The sequence below is a fragment of the Giraffa tippelskirchi genome, chromosome 8, assembly GCF_054371585.1.
Source record: "Giraffa tippelskirchi isolate mGirTip1 chromosome 8, T2T-mGirTip1v1.2.pri, whole genome shotgun sequence".
NCBI lineage: Eukaryota > Metazoa > Chordata > Mammalia > Artiodactyla > Giraffidae > Giraffa > Giraffa tippelskirchi.
Window position 1 is genome coordinate 36,435,820 of NC_137282.1, and position 20,945 is coordinate 36,456,764.

At 39.3% G+C, this 20,945-nt stretch overlaps 1 protein-coding gene across 20 annotated transcripts in view; it reads left to right on the forward strand.

Annotated features, from left to right (window-relative positions):
* The window catches only part of DROSHA (drosha ribonuclease III), a 115,572-nt gene that overhangs the window by 26,633 nt on the left and 67,994 nt on the right, over positions 1 to 20,945 (forward strand). For all 20 annotated transcript variants that reach the window (XM_081523899.1, XM_081523900.1, XM_081523914.1 and 17 more), the window contains 5 exons: positions 4,119 to 4,205; positions 6,926 to 7,012; positions 13,665 to 13,736; positions 15,350 to 15,431; positions 16,392 to 16,466. In XM_081523899.1, the coding sequence (XP_081380025.1) occupies positions 4,119 to 4,205; positions 6,926 to 7,012; positions 13,665 to 13,736; positions 15,350 to 15,431; positions 16,392 to 16,466 (403 nt within the window). The remainder of the gene's footprint in view (positions 1 to 4,118; positions 4,206 to 6,925; positions 7,013 to 13,664; positions 13,737 to 15,349; positions 15,432 to 16,391; positions 16,467 to 20,945) is intronic.

Here is a 20,945-nt window from a genome sequence, read left to right on the forward strand (position 1 = left end):
TGGGCAGTGGTGCTAGCTGAGGCAGGCAAACCCATCCTCAGAGTACGAGTGGCCCTTTCACCATGGATGGGGCCTACGTGGTCCACATTCTGTCAAGGGGCCAGTTGGCCCTCAAGGGATGGTGCCATATTGGGGTCCCAGCGGTGGTCATTGTAGGTGGCTGGCTGGGTATTCAACATGGCAGTCAGCTTAGCAGCTTAACCTTGGATGCTGTTGAGCTCCATCTGCTCCTGTGTCCACTTCATTCACGTGCCCATCCTGTCGGCTCTGGGGGACTGACTGCTGACCGAGGCTGGCTGGGAGCACCTGGCCGGGGCATTTTGTCAGCTCGATGGTTTAGAACCTTTTCCATGGCGGATGCCTCCTGCCCTGGGGACACCCTAAGACTGTCTTATCCCTGATAAGGTTTTTCCTTCTAGGCCTCTGACCAGCTGGCTGGCCACTTGCTTTCTGCCATGAATCCATCTTTATTCTAACCTCAGACTACTTCTTTTTCCACACAAAGTAGATGACCAGGTATACCACCTGAAACCCTGCCCACTAGGTGGTTCTCCCTCTCCCTGTCTTCAGAGCCATCCATGAAGAAAGCTGCAGCACAGACTGTTTTCGGCTTGCACCTCCTTTCTTTCTTTCTTCGGCTTGCACCTCCTTTCTTTCTTTCTTTTTTTTTTAAAGAACACTAATTTATTTATTTGGCTGTACCGGGTCTTAGTTATGACATGCAGGATCCTTAGTTGTGGCATGTGGGAATCTTAGTTATGGCATGCAGGGTCTAATTCCCTGACCAGGGATCGAACCCAGGCCCCCTGCTTTGGAAGCTTTGAGCCCTCACCCCAGAGCCTGTACCTCCTTTCTGGCTGACCCATTTGCAAACTGAGCTTGGACTTTTCCTTCTGCTTTCATCCCCTCATCTTTAGTCATCAGCTGAGGGAGTGTGCTGATGCAACAGTGGTGGATGCCCAGTTTGTTCATGCCCTCTACTCTGTGTGTGCCTGGTTCTGGTTATAGGCACCCTCCTTCTTATGATGGCCCCACCCAAACTTGTGCCCAGAGGGGACTGGCAGAACCCAGCTCTTGTTGGGCAGTTCCAGCCTCACGTCTGTTTGATGTCCCTTAGCCGTGCCTTCCATGTCTACTAGGGCCCAGCAGCACACCCAAAATTGCTTTTCAAAGGCACATAATTCTTCATGATAGATAGCACAGCTTGGCTTCAGAACCTCAGAGACCAGCATGGTGATTCTCCCAGTGTGTCCACAAGCCCCTCTCAGCATCTTTTCCTACCAACAGTCTGGGATTTGCTGAATCATGTGGCCCCCATTGCAGGGCAACTTGAGCTGTGGTTTGAAACTGCCGAGGCCTTTCTCACTTGAGTCGCTCTCATAGCTGGCGGCCTTTTATGCCATTTTATAAATGGGCTGTAGTAATATTCCTCTCTGAGGATGGCGCTGCCTCCTGAACCTGAAGAGGCCCACCTGGTATTCTGCTTCCTTCTTCATTGTGGGAGGGGGGAGAGGCAGTAGTTTTGTGTTTTACTTTGGATGGCTGTCTTGGAACCACTGACTCCTAAAAATGGTGTGGCTGTGGGAGGCCCTGAATCTTGGTAGGGTTTCTCTCCCACCCTTTGGAGCATGTACAGTTTACCAAGACTTTTCGCTCAGTCGGCATAATGTCAAAGATACAATGGGGCTGTATAACATGCTGCAGTATTCTAGAAGGTCAGGAGTGCCTTGGACTATATTGTGACAGTGAGTAGAAGAAGCCACACAAGCTGGTGGCAAAACCGTTAATGTTGTCTATTCCATGTGAACGTGAACCGGTTCTCATCAGAGCTGGTCCTCATTCTGTTGAGATAGGACAGAATACATTCAGCAGGTCAGTTGCTGCACACTTTGTATCTGAGATCACGTTCATCTGCCGAAACTGCGCTATAACACCTGGCACGGCAGGTGCAGTCGGAGCTATTTGGTTGAGCTTCTTGTGGTCTATAGTCATCTGCCAGGATCCATTTGATTTCTTTAAGGCCCAGACTGGTGAATTAAACAGACCGTGATGGGGCAGTCATGCTTGTGTCATTTGGATCCTTAAGGGTGGCACTAATCTCCACCATCCCCCGGAGTCATACTGTTTTTGATGTCCAGATTGGGTTCTGCTTGACCTTTCCCATTATGGTGGCTCTTACTCCACAGATCAAGGGCCCCGGGGGAGGTGGCCCCGTCTGCCCATTTTGTCAATTCCGGTGGGGGTGGGGGAGGCAAGGACAATGTCACCTTCAGGGGCTTCCTTGTCTTCAGACAGGGGAGTGCTTGCTCTTCATAGACAAGGCCAGGCTGCCTCTGAAGATTCAGAAGGTTTAGAGGAGTCTAAGGAGTCAAAATGGAGAAGGAAATGGTAACCCACTCAGTGGGAAATCTTCCCTGCGAAATCCGATGGACGGGGGAGCCTGGCGGACTTCAGTCCATGGGTCACAAAGGGTCGGACACAACTGAGTGACTAAACAACAACAAGACGTCAAAACCTGTATGCCCTCATCCTGGATTCCATAGCCCTGACCTTGGAATAACAGACCTACGGTGGATGGTTGTTAATTAGTCTCTAAGGCCCACCGACTCTGACAGGTGAGCCCCAGACGTAGTCCTGGCGCGCTCCCTGACCTCTCGCTGCTGGTGATGGGAGCCTCTTAGTGGGCCTTCAGCAGGTCCTCTGCTTTCATTTCGTGTCTGGTTTCCAGCTGCCTTTCCTCCTCCTCCTCTCCTGCTGCATTTCTGCAGAGCAGTGGTTCTCTGAGGCCGTCTGACTAATATCAGCAGCACCTCAGACCTTATTAGATGAGCAGATTCTCAAGCCTGCCTCAGCTGCTGAATCAGAAACTTCTGGGCATGAGGAGGAAGCAGTCAGATCATCCTAAGGTTTGAGGAACAAGGTAGAGCATCAGTGGTGCTCAGCAGTAGTCATCCATCCCATTATCCGTACAGCTTCCGGTCACTCAGGGTCTTCAACACCTGAAGCATTGCACCCGCTTCCGCTGGTACAGTCTCCCACTGAGCATCTTTGAAAGTTTCAGCTGGCGTGTTATCTGGTGCCAGGGGCTGTGTGCGCCACCAGGCACTGTGATGGGTTCCTCACTGCCAATCGGATGGCAGGTGATTCAGCTCTAAAACCTCATCTTACCTCCTGCTTTCTTGGATCACCTCTGGTACCTGCTGTCACCCTGCGGATTCTCGGGAAGCAGATGCTAAGGTGGAGTCTGGGGCGCATGATGTTTCTCAGGGATCTTCACCTGTGAGCGGAAGAGGGTATGAGCAGGGTTGGACAGAGGGATTGGCCGAACTGTGAGTTGGCCCCAGCAAAGCCCCGGTCAACCTGGTGATGACCCAAGGAATGAGTATCACCCGTTCAAGGTGGGCCGCGGGGGCTGGGCCTTCGTACCTCTGGTCTCGCTCAGTATACACCTGACATCAGGTGAGGGGGCTGTGCTCATGACACAGATCCTGAAGGAGCCCTGACAGCTGGAGACTGCTGTCCGCTCTCTTCACAGAGGGCAGCAAGTCCTTCCCTGAGGGTGGGCTGGGTCGCACGTCGCTGTGTCTGTCAGAGTACCCAGTGATCCTGCCGATGCTGCTTTCCTTTCCTTGTCCTAAGCTCCACGCATGTTCTGTTCCACCAGTTCTTGTGCTTCCTTCATTTCTGTTTCCTTCTATTTTTACTCAGCATATTTAACCATATCACTTTGTTCCCCTTCCTGTTATAGCCTACTGCTATTACTTCTGAGATTGTTCTTTTTGTTTTTTGGTTTATTGGGAAGTTAGCAAGGTCAATTATTGTGTTATTTTGCAAATGAAAAGGAAGATCGTCATGGAAATTTAGCTCTGGAAAGATCTCTGTGTTGTTCAAACCCCTTGTATTGTATGTGAATAGGTAGGTTGAATACCAGTGACCAGCCAGCCCATGTTTATCCATTCAATTAATGGTAAAGTGAATACTGTTCTTTTCCTACCAGTTTGTGAAGGGACACACACAAAACCTCTTTTGTCAGATGCAAATCTAGAAAATACAGTCTAGTTTTGAGTAACAATATTTTGCCACTTTACTCTTAAACTTACTTTTGTTTTTCCCCTCAGGCCATCAAGCCCTGTCGTCCTATGACCAACAATGCGGGCAGGCTTTTCCACTATCGAATTACAGTCTCACCTCCCACAAACTTTTTAGTAAGTTCCTACCAAAATCTATTTCATTTGTTAAAAAACATAAATAGGATCTATGTGTGTTAATAGGTTGAAGTGTGAATAGGCTAAGTGTGGATTCAGCTCTTAAAAAAAATATTTTATTTTTATGCTGATAAAACTGGCCTTTATCATAATGACTTTAATTTGGCTTCCTCTCATTATACTAATTTCTGTGTCGTTTTTCTTTTATATTGTTGGTACCTCATAATAGCCAGTGAATTACGGACAGGTTGTTGAAGCTATGGAGTTGGAAGAATGTATAGAACACTTGTGCATCTCTTAAAAATTGGCAAATAACTTATATATTATCTAGTAACCCATAACTGTTGCATTTATGACAGTAAAGGCCTAATATTTGTTGACTATGGTACCAGGCACCATTCTATGTTTGAATTGTATTAACTTATTTCTCACAGAAAGTTGATGAAGTAGGTATTATTTTCCCCAGTATGCAGATGGGACAGTTGTCCATGTTTTACAAATAAGGTTAAGTAACTTGCTGAAGATTATCCAGGCAACATGTGGCACAGTGGGGACTTGAACCTGGGCAGACTGACTCTGTAGTACCTGACTGTATGCTGTGTTACTGTGCTATACTGCTATTCACAGCAGTATAATTAATTAATTCTGGTTACATTTTTTAAGAGATTTCAATTTCAAAATTAGATTTTTTTTTATGTTTTTCTATGTAAAAGTTACTTTCCTGTTTGAAGGAATATTAAATGTTTATTTATTATTTATTTATTATTGATTGCTTCTCAGCTTTTTGGCTAAGATCAGGTGTAGTATAAGGGCTTCCCAGGTGGCACACTGGTAAAGAATCCTTCTGCCAATGCATGAGATAGAAGAGACCCATGTTCTATCCCTGGGTTGGAAAGATCTCCTGGAGAAGGAAATGGCAACCTGCTCCAGTATTCTTGCCTGGGACATCCCATGGACAGTGGAACCTGGCGGGCTACAGTCCATAGGGTCACAAAGAGTTGGACATGACTGGGCACACTATTTGGTTGTTCCAGGACTTATTGGGGTGGTCGGGATCTTCACTGCAGCATACCAACTCTTAGTTGCGGCATGTGGGATCCAGTTCCCCAGCCAGGGATTGAACCCTGGTCCCCTGCATCGAGAGCCCAGAGTCTTAGGCGTTGGACCACCGGGAAGTCCTTCAGAATTAGATTATTAATAATTATCTATTTTAACAACTTTATTGAATATGATTAATATATCATAACTCACCCATTTAAAATATATATTTTTTGATATTTAGAATTGTGAAACTAACACCACAATCTAATTTTAGAACATTTTCATCATTTTCCAAAGAAACCCTGTACTTATTAGCAGTCAGTTCTTTCCTACTCCCCAGCCTTCAGCAACTACTAACGTATTTTGTCTTTATCATTTGCCTGTTCCAAATATTTCATATAAATAGACTCATACAGTGTGTGATCATTTTGGTTTCTTCTGCTTAGCAAAATGTTTTCAAGATTCATCCATGGTGTGATATGTAACTTCATTCCTTTTTACGGCCAGATAATATTCTGCTGTACAGATATACTACATTTGATTTATCCATTCATCAGTCAGAGAACATTTGGGTGGTATCCACTTTTGGACTATTATGAATAATGCTGCTATAAATGTTTATCTACAAGTTTTTGTGTGGATGTATGTTTTCCTTTCCTTTGAGTATAAATCTAGGACTAGAGTTGTTGGATTGCGTGGTAATCTGTGTTTAGTAGTTTGAGGAACTACCAAACTATTTTCCAAAATGCCTGTACCATTATTATTTCGTTTGAAGTTCTCTCATTATATTTAATTTAGGACAACTTTGTTGAGTTATTCAGATGGGAAGTAACAGTAATATTGGAAAAACAAATAATGTGCATTTGGATATTCTTTAGTTCCCCCTACCCACCTAAGCTTTTCATATATATGTGTGTGTGTATAAATGTTTATATATATATGAATGTTTAAAAGAATAATGTTCAATATCTATGTAAAAAATCCATGTCTTTTAGGTTTCTATTCTTGATCATTTGCTCCATGTTCAGCATTTAGGATTAAAAATGGCAGACCATAAGAATGGCCTAATGAAGAAAATCTCTTATGCTTAGATCAACATTTGTATATTTTAATTAGATTCTATTTTCAGATAATTAAGACCTTTGACATTATGCAAGAATTGGTTTGTTACAGTGTTTGCTGGCTGGGCTTTTCCTTGCAGGGTCTGGGGATGGAACTGTTGAGGGAAGGAGCCGCTGGCACCCTGGGGCCTTTCAGAGCCTTCCAGGCTAGCTCATCTTGACTGTGTGATGCTTAGTCTTCTCTACTTTGAGCTTTGATTTGGCTATGTTATTATCTTTTTCTTGCTAGGACTTCTGTTAGTTCAGAAATATAGTTTAGTAAGAACAGGACTGGTAGCATTATGAGATTAAACAAGTTCCTAGAAAATGAAGTCATGTAGCCTTTTTCCCTTTATGGCAGCCATAATAAACCTCCTTGATTGTCTAGTATACAGCTGAAGTCAGAGAATCCTACTAAGCTAGAATTAAACTTCTTTATAAAGTTTCTCCCTGGTGTTTGGGAGAACGTGAGCAGGAGTCTGTACTTGCGTGCTTTGGTTGGTTGCTTTGTGTCCTGATAGATACAGTGCGTGCAAGTCATACCATTTGTTCATGCTTCGTGTTTCTGTTTGCTTTTAGACTGACAGGCCAACTGTTATCGAATATGATGACCATGAGTATATCTTCGAAGGATTTTCTATGTTTGCACATGCCCCCCTGACCAATGTAAGTATGTGCTAATTGGCCAGCTTTCTCCTTCCCTGTGCCCCCTTTCTTTCTAAAAGTCAGAGGAAATTTCTTTTCATCTGACTTCTTAAGTAACAACTACTTTACATCCCTTTGCCTAAGCTACAGGAAGTCAGCGGCAGTGTGTGTCAGGTGGGAGTGTGACATCTGTGCTAATGAGTCACAGGTTTGGTCCACATTAGATGGTGTAAGTAAACATGTATCAGAATAACATTTTGAGAGTGTGAAAGATTGAAAAAGAAGGATAAACTGTGGAGTAATGTGTCAAAACTATTTTGGGGTGAGTGTCCTTCAAAAGAGAGTTGGAAAGTTTTAAGGAGAAGCTATTACTTAGTCTGTGAGTCATAGGTAAAGAAATGGAGCTTGTTCGGGACATCTGGAGCCTGAGTTAACTTCATAGTTTTCTGCTTTTGCATCCCAGGAAGACGTCCTCTTTGAGAGACTTTGACATACAGATCCATGATATTCTTATACAGGTATTAAGGCCGATCTGTTGGTAATCGGTTCAGATGGAAGTCCTGTATCTGTAAGTCAAAATCTTTCTGTTTCAAAGCTGGCTTTCTTAGGGGTTGTCTCACTTATTGTGTATTCTAGTTGGATGTAGAGTGGAATTCACTGGTGACTCAAGAAGGGAATGTAGACGTATCCATGAGCCAATCAAGACACTGCTATAGAACTTACTGAATTTATAGCTACAGTGTATGTACATCGAAGTAGAACGTTCTTTAATTCTTTCCGGTTTAGTTAAAAGAATTTTTATCTGCAGTTTGAAAAGTTATTTTAGTTTATTTGAAATGTGAAATTCTGTTCCACTGGAGAGTAAAGAATAAAATCTTTGTCTAATCTTTCCACTTTCTATTTTTTTTAGTAGACATGATTCCGTAGTAGTGATACTAATTTAAAACAAATTGTTTCTTAATGAGATTTTCTTTATGCCACAGTATATTTTATCTCAGAGGATGTTTTTTGAGAAGATGATTACATTGTAAGTGTAAAATAAAATCACTTGATAATACATATCACATATCTCTAGGGTGAACTATAATATAGAAAACCATGTAATATTGAACTATATTTTTTATTGAGGTATAATTGACATATAATGTTACTAGTTTCAGATATACAGCATAATGACTCAGTATTTGTATATATTGTGAAGTAATCACCATGATAAGTCTAATTAACAACCGTCACCATCCATACTTAAAAAATTTTAAATTGGACTATTTTTTTTAATTGAAGTAAAGTTGATTTACATGATGTGCTAATCTCTGCTGTACAGCAAAGTGACTCAGTTATACACACATATACATTCTTTTTTATATTCTTTTCCATTATGGTTTATCCCAGGATACAGTTCCCTGCGCTACACAGTAGGACCTTGTTGTTTATCCATTCTAAGTGTAATAGTTTGCAGTCTCTTAGTATGTCCCTCTTCTTCCCCTCTCGCTTGGCAGCCACAAATCTGCTCTCTATGTTTGTGTATTTGTTTCTGTTTTGTAGATAGGTTAATTTGCGCTATATTTTAGATTCCACATGTAAGTGACACAGTATGGCATTTGTCTTTCTCTTTCTGACTTACTTCACTTAGTATGATAACCTCTAATTGCATCCTTGTTGCTTCAGATGACATTATTTCTGTCTTTTTTCATCGAAGAAGAATTGCTATATAGAATTTTGTTGTTTTCTGTCAAATATCAACATGAATCAGCCATAGGTATACATATGTCCCCTCCCTCCTAAACCTCCCTCCCCATTTTGTTTTTTCTTATAGCTGAGTAGTATTCCATTGTATATATGTACCACATCTTCTTTGTCCATTCATCTATCAATGGATGTTTAGATTGTTTAGACAATTTTGAAACAATTTTTATGAAAAGGCACTGGGACATTTTTAAATTTGGAGGTTTCTTATTTTATTACTTTTTAAATGTTTCAGTTAGGCCCTCAAAACCTTTGTTACGCTAAATCTCATAGTCTTAGAGTTGCAAAGGCCTTTAGAAGTCATTTAGTCCAACTTTCCCCTACATGATACATTTCTCTCTTTTTTCCCCTCAGAGGACTTGCAAATACAGTAAAGTTAGTTACCTTGAAACTACTTGAAAATTGTCCATCTTATCTGTTAATTCCCTTTGAGTAATATAGATCTCATTTTAACTTTTAGGGTCACTTTAAAGAAGGAAAGCTGTATGGCTTCAGAGAGGGTTTAAACTTTAGTGATTCTATTTACTAGCTGTATGATTTGACATTTCAATTTTTATAAACCTTGACTTTTCTCATCTGTAAAATAGAGGTTATTAGTTGTGGTACTCTTACTGGCTTTTATAAAAAATAAATAAGATGACACATGAAAAGTGTTTATGATGATGTTTAATATACAATACATTTGGCACTTATTATTTTGGATAAGATGTCAGACGGACATTTGAGTTTTTCTTCTAATTCTTTTTTTTTTTTTTTTAACTGATTCTTGGTACTTATGTGACCTGGGAGTGATTCTTTGAGCTTTATTAAAGTTTCTCAACACAAGGTTTTGGCACAGAGAGCCTGCTGGTGTGAAATTAATTGCAGTTGTTACTGTTGCTATAAAATAAAAGATAGGACTGAAAAATTCCTGGCTTCAGCATGTGTGTATGTGTATATATATATATATATATATATAAAAATATTCAAGCTCTCAGAACTTGAGAACTTAACTCTGTAATGAGAAGATAAGCCCCATCATTTATGTTAGAGATGTTGATAAAATAAATCGAGTTTTAAGCTGAGTGTTATACAGTTCACAGGAATTAGATCCATCAAAGGCCTCTTGAATTTGAAATAGCCTCCCAAGAAAAAGAATTATTAAATCGCTTTACTGTTCTGATTCATTTTCTTGCCAGAGAGAACACATCAGCATGAAGGGCATGTAAATGATGGTAATGTTAGAATCTCAACCCAGTTTAGTTTTGATAGGTTCTCTTAAGGTCTTCTTGAATTAAAGTGGATTGGAAGCCTTGTTGGCTAAGTATAGAGCATTCCAGGAGAGTTTTATCTATTTATGTAATACTTTTGTTATTACTTATATACCTGGTGTTTTTAAGGATTTCACTAACATAACTATGGTTACCTAGATTTGTGTATTACATACATAATATTTTATCCCGCCTCAAAAGCACAAAGAAACACCGTGATCCTTTCCCTACTGCCTTAATTGGCTTTCCATTTCCAATGGCCTCACTGTCCTGGATTGTAGTCATTTAGTCCCTGGAAATAGTAGAGTTAGAATATAGAAGTTTGTATGTTAGTTGCTCAGTCTTGTCCTACTCTCTGCAACCCCATAGGCTAGAACCTGCCAGACTCCTCGTCCATGGGATGCTCCAGGCAAGAATACTGGAGTGGGTTGCCATTTCCTTCTCCATGTAGTTAGAATATAGAAGTTTAGGGATGGTTTTTTGGTTTGTTTCTGGTAGGATGAGATGGGAGTTAGTGTTAGTCACTACTCAAACGTGTTTTAAGAAAAGATCAAGGGCTTTTATATTGTTTGATTGGCCGACTGAGCTCTTGATCAACTGAGTTCCCAATATATAGGAAAAGGACAAGTTCTCTGAGTCTTAGAGATGAAAGTTCGAATAGAAAAGGAGACTCTGCCTTCCAAATTTGTGTGTCTGAGAAGGGCTCTAGTGGTATGGGTGACTGCCCCAAGGAAAATATAGCATGTATAAGAGGAGAGGTTAAAGAAGGAGTCCCCCAAAGTGATTTTAGTTGAAGGCATTGAGGAAGGGACTATAGTTGCATTAATCATCAGCAGAGCTGCTGTTGCACAGAGCGGAAGGAGTAAAATTTACACTTCTGCTCTTTCTCTGCCTCTTGACTCTTCCCAAGCTCTCTGTTCCTTTTCTCTCCTGAATGCACTCCCCACGTAATGCAATGTCACCCACGATTTTTCCTCTCATGCATGTTCTGACATTAATATTTATAGCTGTGACACATGGCTCTGTGCTTCACACTCACATTTCAGATTGCGCAGTGGACAGACCCACCTTGATGTCCCCTCGGGTCCCTCACCCTCAACTTGTGTGAAACTGAACTGGTCATCTTCTCTACATACTGAGGTTAAGGGGCTTTGGGTTACACCCTGTGAATTTCCTTGTATTGATGTCGTCCTGACCTATCCCCGTAGGCTAGAAACCTGGAAATTATCCTCTGTTCTCTCTCCTCTCTCATTTCCAGGTCAGAATGGTCACTGTGTATTTCTGTCCCATCTCCTGTGTCTAAAATTCTTCCCCTTCCTTTTGGACTTCTCTTCATTCAGCTCCTGGGCTGTTCCATTAGACTCCTGGTCTCTTGCCTTGCTCCTCTGTACGTCCTTCCCACCCTGTTTACACAGCAGCCCATCCATGTGAAACTGTGTTGGTCTCTCACTTAAAGCACTTGAATGACTTCTTGTTGCCATAAGGATAGCTCTGAATCCTTAACCTGGTTTATAAGATCTGCAGAATATAGTTCATACTTTCTAGAATTCCCTTGTGTCTCTGTCTCCATGCATTTCACTCCTGAAGAGCTAAATGACCTGTTTTGGCCCCAGCTCCTTTTTCTCTGTCTTGCTGGAAACTAAATTCCTGTTCTTTAATGCACTGTCGTGACCTGAATGGGAAGGAAATCAAAAAGGGAGGAGATACATGTATATCTGTGACTGATTCACTTTGTTGTACAATACAAACTAACACAACATTATAAAGCAACTATACTCCAATAAAAATGAATTTAAAAGAATAAACAAACATCTTTTTCTTTCCCAATTAATTTTCTGGATGATCTGGAAAATTCCTTCTCATCTTTAAAGACTCAACTCAAATGTTACCTCCTCTTTGATTCTTTTGTACTTTATACTACTCAATATTTTGTTTGTTTTTTTAATGGCACTGACAGGTTACACTGTATCATACTCTATTTATGGTTGTTTACATGCTTTTGTCTTAGATCCCCATATTTTTAAAAGATAGAGGGTGTGGCCTATTTTAGAGTATCTATGAATCTATTGGTTGATAGTAATGTATTTTAAAACTATGAATAATTGCACAAATTATTCATAAATATGCTCAAATATTTTTAAATGCTTGTAAGAAGAAAGAAGAACTTAAAAATGATAGTGGCCTTAGCATGCCGCTTCAGCTGGTTTAGAACCCATTACCACGAGAAAGTTGAAAATGGATGTCTTATTAAAGTTAATTATGAATTTCACTTAAATTAGCCACTATCCTTCAAGAAAAAAAGCACCTAAGAGCTAAACTTCATTTCTGGGAAAAGATTTCCAGTAGATGGCATTGTAAGACTGTTTGTTTTTCTTACTATTCCTTTTGCTGGTGGAATTAAAATTTGTATCTTTCTAATTGCTGTGGTTTGCAAAAACAAAGACATTTATATAAAATCGTCTTATGGACAGATCGAGTGGCCAGAAAAGCCTACTTAACACATCTCTAGGGCTTCTGTGTCTATTATTTTCCCCAGCTTCTCAGCCAACCACTGCTCTAACCTCACACCCCTCCCTTTCTCAGTCCTCCGTTCATTCAAAAAATATGCCTAGAGAAAAACCTCTTAAATCTGGGCACTAGGCTGATATCTGATGATACATTGGTAAAGCAAGACAGATGTCGATTTATTTCATCTGAGCTTTCCTTCATCTTCACACATAGCCTGAGTATTAGGACAGATATTAGGACAGTATTAGGACAGGTAATGAGAGATGGATACCCTAGTGGCTTAGAACTGGGGTCTGGAGCAAGAGTTTCTAATTCACCAGATACCTGGTGGCACTAGTGGTAAAGAACCGACCTGCCAATGCAGGAGATGTAAGAGACACATGTTTGATCCCTGGGTCAGGAAGATCCCCTGGAGGAGGGCATGGCAACCCACTCCAGTACTCTCACCTGGAGAATCCCATGGACAGAGGAGCCTGGTGGGCTATGGTCCATAGGGTCGCAAAGAGTTGGACACGACTGAGCGACTAACACACACACACACATTATCTGATTCTCTGGTTTTTGTTTCTTCCACTGTACACTAGGGAGAATAATTGTACCTATCTCACAGGATGGCTGCATGAGTGACAGTATATGAAACAGTAGAACAGGGCCTACCGAGCTAGGAAGTGTTAGCTATTATTATTTTTATTGCCATGATTGCTTTTGCTCCAGAGCCAGAAAGGCAGCATGAGTTGTGTGTACTTCAGTGACTTATGAATCTGTAACTGATGAATTGTCAGCCTGCTATCCTGGATCTGCCTGAAGAGCTGAAGATACTGAAAGGTTTTAAAAACCTGAGAGAAAGAAGTATTCATGGTTTTATTAATTCTTTAGAGGCAATATATTTGGATTTAATGAGTTCTTGTCATGTTTGTGTTGCTGCTGCTAATACAATTAATTAAACACCAACATTATGCAGGTTTCCTGTAGAGACCAGGTCAGCTGAGTTCTTGCATTAAAATCCAGCAGTTGTGGTCAAGCTTCATGTGCAGTATTGTTAGCAGCTTAGATTAAGGTGAAACTTTCTCATTTGGTTCATGGCCTTCTGGGTCAGGTAGTGAATACGTGTACAGTGGTGAGCACAGGAAGGCATTTTGAAACTGACCCTCTCCTTCTTATTATTACAGATTCCACTGTGTAAAGTAATTAGATTCAACATAGACTACACGATTCATTTCATCGAAGAGATGATGCCTGAGGTAAGAGAGAAGATTATTTAACAGCATGATGCAGTTTCCTCTTTTGTTTATTCCATAGTTATATATCTTTAAAGCACTGAACTTGACCAGTTCTGGCTTTTTGCCATAAGGATACTTTTATTAATGTATTGTGTTCACTGTTGAAAAAGACCAGTCAGTCGTAACTGTAGTCAGATGTAGCTTTAGGAACGAGGTTAAAATTCAGGTCATTTTCCAACTTTTGACCTATTTTTGAACCCGTTTCTCCTCCTGTTGCAGCTACTGAAAGTTACGTGATGGTAACTTTACATCTGTTTCTAGTTTGTTTTGGACAAGGGACACCTTTTGGTTACTGGTCATTATCAAAGAGGAAATGAGAAAAGTGAAACTGAATCTGATAGCTGTTGGGATAATCTTATTCATTATCTCCAGTGACAAGATCAATGCTTGGTTCATTTTTCTTCCCATGTATTTACATATTTTTCCTAATTGTTTTTCACTGCGGATGCTCAGCAGCAGATTTATCTAAATATATGCAAGAGGTTTAAAATTCCAAAGCAAGATTAATGTGAATCTCAGAATGATTCATTGCCTGATCTTGACTTTAGTGGTGTCAACAAATCACACTAAGAAATAACAACTAGACAGCAAACAAGCTTGTGCACTTAACATTGTGTTGGAGTTGGGGTCGATTTCCTGAGCCCCTGGCTCCTCTTGCAAGCCTTGTTTAACAGTGCGGCTCTGTCGAGGGCAGCAGAGCACCCACAGGGATTGATGAGCATGACACGCATGCTTAGTCTGCACCTATTTCATTCTGGGCAAGTCCTGTTAATTCTACCTGTCTTTCAAAAAGAATTAAGGAGAAAGGGCTGCCCCTTCATTCTTCAGCTTGGAAGGGCTTTTTTGCTTCCTTTTGATTTTTAAGGTCATAAGCCTTCATTTGCTATTGTAAAAGTTGATGACTTCTGGCGTGATCTCACGCAGGGTGATTTATGAACCCCAAGCAAAACAAGTAGGAGGAAGAATTATGAGATAAGTCTCACTTGCAGATATATCATCTGTTAAGCTTGTTTACAGCAGAAATTTTGGTACAAAGTTCTGTTGTTTTTCATAGCCCTTTATTTGCCTTCGTTAAGAGCTGGAACTTTTTTGGCATGGAGACCTCTAATTTATGGTAACTTGGCAGTAGTGATTCTGGGTGTGTTTGAGGGGTGGAGGTGAGCAGAGGTGGCGGGGGGGCGTGGTGCTGGGGACAAATCTATCAGAGCTGGCTGCTCAGTGTGTAATTTGAATTAACAGAAAGTCCCTAAGAGATTCTGGTATGTTTTATAATTGGGTTAGAAAAATATGACATGAAAGAGACTTTGATTTTTAAATTTCACATCACTTTATTTGTACATTGAAAAGGCCAAGCTCACATCTTCTTAGGAATTCTAATGACATTATTGCTTACTTCATTAATGTTTCAAGACACTGAGCTACTATAGGACAGTGGCCAAGTTTTTTAGGAAATTAAACTGAGTACAGTTGCAGTAGACACTTTTTAAAAAAACACTTGACTTAAACAAGCTGAAGCATCAGTTAATATATAGTTGCAATACTACAGTAAGTTGGGTTTCTGGTTTATTTTTCAGAATTTTTGTGTGAAAGGACTTGAACTCTTTTCATTATTCCTATTCAGAGATATTTTGGAATTGTACGACTGGAATCTCAAAGGTAAATAGGATTTAAAGAAAAGTGTAGTGCTTGTGGGAGAATGTTGTGGTTTATGTGAAAACTCTTATAAAAAAGTGGGGGTACATAGTTGAAATTCCTCTCACTTTTGAACTACAGGGAAAAGTTTATTATTCATAGGCATGCTTCTTATCATTTGACATAAATGAATTGTTATAGGTCTCGTTTAACTACAGATGGACCATGTCCATTACAGAAGATTACCATTAATTGTTAAGTAACTGGTACCTGGTGTCAGTTATGTTGAGTAACTACCTTGATTTATCTGCATTGGGGAAATCTCATTAGTTAATATCTTAAGTCTGTTAGACTTTACTATAATACACTTCTTCCAAAATGACAGTTCATTAAAAAAGAACTTTAGTTAACTCTTAAAACACACACACACTGTATGCTACATCAGTTCAAAACTTGATACTTGATTCTTGGATAATAGTTCACTCTTGGAAATGCCTCTATTCCATCAGACATTTATTTATTTATTTTTAAAACTGTGTTGATGAACGGCTTTTCAAACCAAATTTTGAATAGTATTTCTCTGTTTTTTTCCCCAGTTGTATTGATTAAAATGGGACACAGTGAAAACATAAGCATATTATATCATGCAATAGTTCAGTTATAACAGAAGCTTTTTATATCTTTGGATTTCTAAAACTAGTTTTACTGTATATGCCATATACTGTATATATCCTTGGGGCTTTCATTCTTCCCTTCCTTTGGGGGGGGTCTCCTCACTGCAGTCTTCATGGGATGTTTGGGGCAGTTACCACATGATTGATTTAGCTATTGAGTAGAAGTGGGGGCAGTGTTTGTTATGTCCCTACTTCTGTTGGTGTTGGTGTTTTTCTTTAGTTATCATAAATCTTGGGAATTAAGTTTCAGTGTTTGTTTCTCAAGGCAGTTTTATTTATTTTTTCTTTCCTTTTCACTTGTTTGCTTTAGGTCCTTTGTTTGAAGACAGCCCTCCCTGCTGTCCAAGATTTCATTTCATGCCACGTTTTGTAAGATTTCTTCCAGGTAAATCTTTTGGCTTGTCAGTGACCTGGTGAGATAGTACATCTGAAAATAAGCCGTTCTCCTTTCAATCTTTAGGGACAACTTTCCCACCTCAGACACTTAATTATCTACTTCTCAGGTGAGGCATGAAAATGTAACATTATACATGCTGATTTATACCCCTGCATAATTTATGATAGCCCCAAATTAGATGAGCAGTGGGAGAATTGATTTCAAAGTTTTGAGAGTCTACTTGATAAAATATCATGCAAGTATTAAAATTAAAGTGGAAAAATGTGTGTGGCTTTAAAAAATGCATATAGGTAATTAGAAAACAATTTATGAAATTTTATAAACAATATTATTATATATACTAAAAATAACTGCAGTAATAGTTGTAGTAAGATAGTGGTATTATGGGAGTTTTTTTCTTTTTTGACATATACTTTTATTCATTTTATAGTGAACAATTCTCATGAAATTAAACATATATATATAAGTAAACATATGACTGCTATGTTTTTTAAAGCAATATTTTAACTGTTTTTAAAATTTTTGTCAAGAGGCTAGCTGTGAGATATGGCATTGTATTTAGTATTTTTTTTAAATGGTTGGGCTTTTAATGAGATATTTGGATGCCTTTTTGTTTGTAAAATCTTCACCATCCTAAGTGAATTCTTCCCTGGAATCTCATTCTCGTGTCTCACTTTCTGGTGACATCCACTTAAACTTCCAGTTTCTCATTTCCTTATTCCCTTTGCTTCTGCTTGAATCTTCTTTTTCCTCAGTGGGTGCAGCCACCTTTCTTTGCTTTCCTGCTTCAGTCCTATCCTCTGACTTTTGTCTCTCAGCTCTAGTGGCCTCAGCCCCTTGTGCTATAACCACCACCTTCCGTGGAAATGTCAGTTCAGCCATTTGCCTTTTCCTTTCCGATATTTGGGTCTCTCGGTGATACAGGAGAAAAAAAAAAAGACTGCTGCAATAAATCTGTGGTTTATAATTTCAGCTGGGGAGCTTTTCAGCTTGTCAGCTTTCTGCCCACATTTACATGTCAGCAGTTCACAAGTTCAGCCCCACGTTCATGCTCTCCTCCTCATGAGCTTGCCTCCCCCATGCCTCGGAGCCGTCCAGGAGCCTGTTGGATTTGGGGCTGTTCACAGCCTGGCTTTGCTGTGGCATCCCACTCCCTCTGACATGTCCTCACCCCACTGTAGCTGCTGATGTCAGACCAAATCCAGTGGACACGCTTCAGCTGCATCTCCTCCCTGATATGATACCTGGGCTTTTGGTGTGTTCTGCCTGCTGTGTGCTCCTTACTCGCCTTCTGGCTCTCTGATTTGTCCTCTGTGGCTTTTATCTCGTCTATTCATTCTAGTGTAGATTTTCCTCCAGCTTTTGTCCTTGATACTCTCTCCTCAGTCCACTCAGTCACAGTGGCTTATTTTAACATAACATTAATCATATTTTTCGTATTATTGTTAATGTTTATTTTGTTTGGAAAATGCATTAAAAACATTTTCTTTTGTATATCTGCATATTTTATTTCTTTTTGTCTATATTTTTTTATTTTGTTTTTGGCCATGCCACATAGCATATGGGATCCTGGTTCCCTGACCAGGAATGGAACCTGTGGCCCCCTTACCACCACCAGTCCCCCCACCCCTTGCAGTGGAAGTATGGAGTCATAACTGCTGGACCACCAGGGAAGTTTCCTGGTTTCATTTTATTGAGAGGTCCTTTTTTTTTTTCTTTTCAAGTGAATGAATCTATGATTTTGTAATGGAGCTTTAATGGTAAACTTATGAGAAAATGGTATTAGAGTGAGTTTGTTGAAAAGCCTTTCCTTTCTGTGTCTATCTGCCTCTAGGAATTTTATGACCAAATAAATCTCTAAGAGAATGTGGACACTTATTTTAAAATCATCTTAAAGAAAAATCCTGTGTCAGGTATTTACTTTGTGGGATTTCAACTCTCACAAAATGTTTCTTGTAACTATGCAGGGATGACACTCAGGTTGTTGTAAAGAAAAAGATCTCTTGGCTTATTTTTAAACAGAATTGACTTTTTCATTAGACTTTCTTTTGAAAATATACTTCTTAAAAAAAAAACCAGAAGGATACAGAAAATTGCCTAATGTATAAAATGAAGTTTGTTATTGGATGGCAAATTATGGTTGATTCATTTTTCCCAATATTGACATCACTAAAAATCTTTAGAAAATGGTGAGTTCAAAATGGTATGTCCATTTTGATGTACATTTTCATTTTTTTCCCTTCATAACTTTTTCACATGCTAGTCATCATACTGATACATGCTTTGCATCCTGATTTTTAGTAATTCATCCAGTAGATGGATATTTTTAAAGATCATGATATATAGTACCAAATTTCTTATCAAAAGAATCCCATCAGTTTATGCTGCTGTAAAAAATGAATGATAGTCTTCTTCACATTTTGGACTTTCTTTCTTTGCTTCCTTCCTTCCAACTGTAGCTCCATGAGGCTGAGGCGTTAACAGTCTGTCTTGTATCACTACTAACATATTCCTTGGCACATAGCAGGGGCTCAATAAATACTCGTTTACAGGCTTTATTTAATCGGTCATAAGAGTGCCTTAGTTAAATATTCCTGTATTTTGTTACTAATGAGAGTGAATGTGGTTTTTACTCATTCTTTGATATTGTCTCTCATTTTTGAAAAATAAACCTTTGATTGAAGTAGAACACAAATGCTGAAAAGTGCACTTGTCATAAGACTCAGTGAATTTTCACCAAGTGAATATGACTGTGTACTCAGCACCTCACTCAACATTACCAGCATCGAAGAGCCCCTTTCTAGTCACCACCCGACTCCTTAAGGCAACCTCTATTCTATCTTGAAAATACCATGTGTTAGTTTTACCTGTTTTTGAATTATAAAAATTAGAATTGTATATATTTTTTGTTTCTATCTTCTTCTTTATTTTGTTTTTGAAATACCTGTTATAGTTAACTGTAGCTGGCACATTCTCGTTGCTGTATAGTATTACACAGTGTGACTAAATTAAAATGTATTTAACCTGTCTGTAATTAATGGACATTTGTGTATTTTTAGTTTTTGACTCTTTCAGATAGCACGCATATGTTCACCAAACTCTTGTACGTGCCTTTTGATGAGCATATTTATGCTTTCCTGTAGTGGATATATACCTAGGAGTGGAAATTCTGGATGTTTTTATATTTTGCTTTGTAGACACTTTCGAACAGTTTCCCAAAATGACGGTACCTTTTCACTGTCCCACATGTGATATAAATAAGTGTTCAAGTTATTCCACATTTGCACCAACACTTGGCGTTTTTCTTTCTTTTTCAAGTTAGCTAGTCTGACGAGCATCAGAGGATCACAGTATGGTTTTAATTTTCATTTCCCTAATGACTAGTGAAATGGAGCACCATTTCATACATAGACCATTTCCTTGTTGACTTTTTTTTTTCCTTGTTTCCTTGTTGACTTTTTTTTTTCCTTGTTGATTTTTGAAGTGCCTATTCAAGCCTTTAGCTCATTTTTCTGTTGCTTTATTTGCCTTTTTCTCATTTATTTGTAGGTATTTTTATATATACTTATTACTATCTTATATTTTCTACAAATTTAGTCCTATAATCTGTCTCAAATTTGTTTTTACAAATAACATAAGATATGGGTCAAGATTCATTACTTTCAATATGACATCCAGTTGACTAGCGCCATTTATTGAAAAGACCATTCTTTCTTCACAAAATTGAAGTGTTACCTTTGCCCTTAATTGTGTCCACTCTGTGTGTATGTGTGTGTGCACGCACACACACATATAAACAGTACAAAAGTGTATGAAGTAAAAGAGTGAACACCAGCTTCTAGATGTGTGAGAATAAGTAGGTGCTGTAAATGGTTTGATTTGTATTTGTTTTAACCTATATAGAGAGAATTATACTTTTTTCTTTAAGTGAGATAACACTAAACATGTTACACAACTTGACCTTTTTACCAGCTGTTTCAGACATCCTCTATATAAATACATTGGAGAAAGAAATGGCAACCCACCCACTCCAGTATTCTTGCCTGTAGAATCCCATGGACAGAAGAACCTGACAGGCTACAGTCTGTGGGGTCACAAGAGTTGGACACAACTTAGCGACTAAACTACTACTACTAAAGTTTGAATTGGAGAAGGAAACGGCAACCCACTCCAGTATTCTTGTCTGGAGAATTCCATGGACAGGAGAACCTGGTGGGCTGCAGTCCATGGGGTCACAGAGAGTCAGACACGACTGTGTGACTAACACACACACACACAAACACACACATATAAATACATTGCCTTAATTTTTAACACCCGTGTGGCATTCTATAGATGAATAGACATCGGTTTTTTTTTTTTTTACAGTTCCTGTAGTCAGGAGTATTTTGGAAGTTTCTATTCTGCACCCCGCCCCCACCCCCACCCCATTACATGTAAATGCTTCAGGTATAGTCTTATGCATCT